This window comes from Panthera uncia, chromosome D2 (genome assembly GCF_023721935.1).
Source record: "Panthera uncia isolate 11264 chromosome D2, Puncia_PCG_1.0, whole genome shotgun sequence".
In the NCBI taxonomy this organism is placed as follows: Eukaryota; Metazoa; Chordata; class Mammalia; order Carnivora; family Felidae; genus Panthera; species Panthera uncia.
The window spans coordinates 56,383,754-56,387,295 of NC_064818.1; the positions used below are offsets into that span (position 1 = coordinate 56,383,754).

Consider the following 3,542-nt stretch of genomic DNA (forward strand, 5'->3'; position numbering starts at 1 on the left):
ATGGACAGGAAGCCTCCCAGAACTGGCCCCGGCCGGGAAGGTACAGCCAGGCGGGGCGGGAATCGGTAGTTCGGGCACCCGGGGCATTGCAGCCTTACCCACAACGACTTGGACTTCACGACTCTATACTAGTCCTTTATTTCTGGTAGCGCCACAGCACCCCACACAGTGGATGCGGGGGGCGTGGTCCACATGAGCCGGAGCCAATGGGGAGGGAGGCCGAGGCGAGAGCCCCGCCCCCGACGTGACGCACGACCCCCGGACACAGGCTTCGCAGCCCCGGCTCCAGTCCCTGCAGTGGCTGTAACAAAACCCAGACCCCCAGGTCCGGGCCAATGGAGGCGATTTAGACTGGAGCGGGACCGCGTCTGTCAAAAACCCGACTCGGCAGCAGCGGCAGAGTCCAGAAGGAGAGCTGGAGCTGCTGCACTACTTCCCCGCCCCCGCCGGGATTTATTGAGTATTTGGACTGGACAATTAAGTGGCCCTGATGATGTTACCAAGCCCGGTCACCTCCACCCCTTTCTCAGTCAAAGACATTTTGAATCTGGAGCAGCAGCAGCAACAGCACTTCCACGGCGCGCACTTGCAGGCGGACTTGGAGCACCACTTCCACTCCGCACCGTGCATGCTGGCCGCCACCGAGGGGACTCAATTTTCTGACGGAGGGGAAGAAGACGAGGAAGAAGAGGGCGACAAACTGTCCTATTTGAACTCACTAGCCACAGCCGATGGCCACGGGGGCTCGGGGCTCTGTCCCCAGAGCTACGTCCACACAGTCCTGCGAGACTCGTGTAGCGGGCCTAAGGAACATGAAGAGGAGCCCGAGGTCGTGAGGGACCGGAGCCAAAGTGAGTAGAGGGGGAAAGAAAAGCCCCCGCACATCTGGAGCAATGGCGGAGCGCCCGCAAACAGCCCACAAACCTTGTCAGCAGTGCTTCCCGCCCCTTTAACCTTTGGCTGGGGTCATGCCTCGCCCTGGTCAACGACAGCTCCGCAAAGCGCAGGTGCCTGCGAGCGAGCCGGGTCAGAGGGAGAAGGACGAGGTGACCCCGACAACTACGCCTCCCGCCTCCCGGAGAGGAGAGGCAAGCCCCCAAGGGAAGGAAGGGAAAGTAATTGCTGCCCTGAGGCCGATAAGCAACACGGGTTCAGTAGTCAGGATCCAGCAGCTAGAGAGACAGCTTGAGCCTCTTCCTCTTTTCCCCCTAGCATGAGACGAGTTCTTTGAGGCCGGGACAGAGGTCCCCTCTTCTCCAAAAAAGATGATCCAAGCAGGTTGTGTTGGCAGGGCGCAGGAACTTTGGTAGAGACCAGCCAAGTGATTTCCTCACTTCTCTGCTTGGAGTTCAGTGTCCTGGACCCCAAGGCACCGGGCAGAGAGGGAAGGGACAGTCCGGGCGAGTGCGTGGGAACCCAGTGCATTTCCGTGTGCAGTATGTTCACACGGGAGAGTTTTTTGAAAATTCATAAGGTAATGCTTTGTGTCCCAGGCTGTGGGGCTGCAGGCTGAGTGAAAAACGCGCCGAACGTAGTCCTAGATCCCAGCTGCTCACATCTGATGGGAGGTGAATTGGGTAGGGAAGACAGGATAACTGAATATAGCTTCCAAGGAAGTGTCTGCTTCTGAGGGGAGAGAATCAAAGAACGTCTTTCCCAAGAAGAGGTCTGATGTGGCAGCAGCCAAGGCCTATACTCCTGACAGTTCCCCTGGGCCTAAAATCCACATAATACGGCCTAAATCAGTTAATCAAATTTCTTTTTTTCTCTCAAAGGTAACACACTCATCGTCACGCAGACATTTAGCCGAAGGCATGTTGTCTTTTAAAAGAAAAAAAAAAGTTCCTAGGCAATATAAGAGCGTTACACTCAAGCATTTTCTAACAGAAAGATTTTTCAGGCAACTCACACCGGCCCCCAAATACCAACATGCTTCACACCTTTGACTATCCTTAACATAGTGGAAGGCTAACAAGCTTGCAAATACTCTATAGTTATGATATAGTTGCAAGCTTTCATCCTGAAAACAGTCATTAGCACGCCGAGCCGCACATTTAATACAGAGTAATCTCTTTCTCGCTGATGCTCAAGTTCTAAATAAAGGCGAACTACCCCTCCCCATGGAACGTGCCTCCACCCTCTAAGGGCGTTCTGAGGGTGCTTGGGATGTCGCGGGGTCCCATGGCGCCAGCAGCCACAAACTTTCCAGAAAGTCCAGGCATTTACTACCGCACGCACCGCGCTGCCGCCCAAAGGGCCACAGTGCGCTGGGATAGGAACCGCGGTTAGGCTGGGAACTGCTAAGGGACGCTGTTGTTTTGCTTCTTCCGCAGAAAGCTGCCAGCTGAAGAAGCCTCTGGAGGTGGCCGGGGATTGTAAGGCGGCGGAGGAGAGCGAGAGACCCAAGCCACGCAGCCGCCGGAAGCCCCGGGTCCTCTTCTCGCAAGCCCAGGTCTTCGAGCTGGAACGCAGGTTCAAGCAGCAGAGGTACTTGTCGGCGCCCGAGCGCGAGCACCTCGCCAGCAGCTTGAAGCTCACGTCCACGCAGGTGAAGATCTGGTTCCAGAACCGCAGGTACAAGTGCAAGAGACAGCGGCAGGACAAGTCTCTGGAGCTGGGCGCGCACGCACCTCCGCCGCCACCGCGCCGCGTGGCAGTGCCTGTGCTGGTGCGGGACGGCAAGCCGTGCGTCACGCCGGGCGCGCAAGCCTACGGCGCGCCCTACAGCGTGGGTGCGGGCGCCTACTCCTACAACAGCTTCCCCGCCTATGGCTATGGGAACTCGGCCGCCGCCGCCGCCGCCGCCGCCGCTGCCGCCGCCGCCGCCGCGGCGGCCTACAGTGGCAGCTACGGCTGTGCGTACCCGGCAGGCGGCGGCGGCGGCGGCGGCGGCGGCGGCGGCGGGGCCTCCGCGGCGGCCGCGGCCATGCAGCCCGCCTGCAGCGCTGCCGGAGGCGGCCCCTTTGTGAACGTGAGCAACCTAGGCGGCTTTGGCGGCGGTGGCGGCGCGCAGCCGTTGCACCAGGGTGCGGCGACCGGGGCTGCTTGCGCGCAGGGCACCTTGCAGGGCATCCGGGCCTGGTAGGCACGCGACTGGTCACGCGGCAGTCGCCCCACTGCAGCCTGGCACCGCGGGACTGAAGCGCGAGAAAGGTTGGACCTTAGGGCCAGGTCCCCTCGTTAAAAAAAAAAAAAAAAAAAAAAAAAGCCACACAAAACAACAACAACAACAAAAGACACGTCTCGATCTCCAGGGCCCCGGAGCACAGCTAGAGCGAAGCCTGGGGAAGGGGGATGAGGGGCGAGGAGGATGCCCGAGACCGGTCGCGGAGACTGTCTCTGAGGCAGAAACTCCGGCTGGGTGCCGGGGAGGACAATGGCCCCGACTCTGGCCCCGAAGTGAGTGCGAGAGGCTGGGACTCTGGCTTCCGTTTGGTTCTCCCAAACCAAGAAGGCCTTCTTTCCCCTTGGCCTTCCCGCGGCTTCCGCGAAATGTCGGCAGAAAACCCAAGGACAAAAAAAAAAAAAAAAAAAAAAAAAAA

At 59.1% G+C, this 3,542-nt stretch overlaps 1 protein-coding gene across 1 annotated transcript; it reads left to right on the top strand.

Moving 5' to 3' along the window:
- The first annotated feature begins 268 nt into the window (after positions 1-268).
- Positions 269-3,542, top strand: NKX2-3 (NK2 homeobox 3). Its single transcript, XM_049645562.1, has 2 exons — positions 269-851; positions 2,334-3,542. Exons 1-2 carry the CDS (start codon positions 491-493, stop codon positions 3,083-3,085), a joined length of 1,113 nt encoding a protein of 370 aa, XP_049501519.1. The 5' UTR covers positions 269-490; the 3' UTR covers positions 3,086-3,542.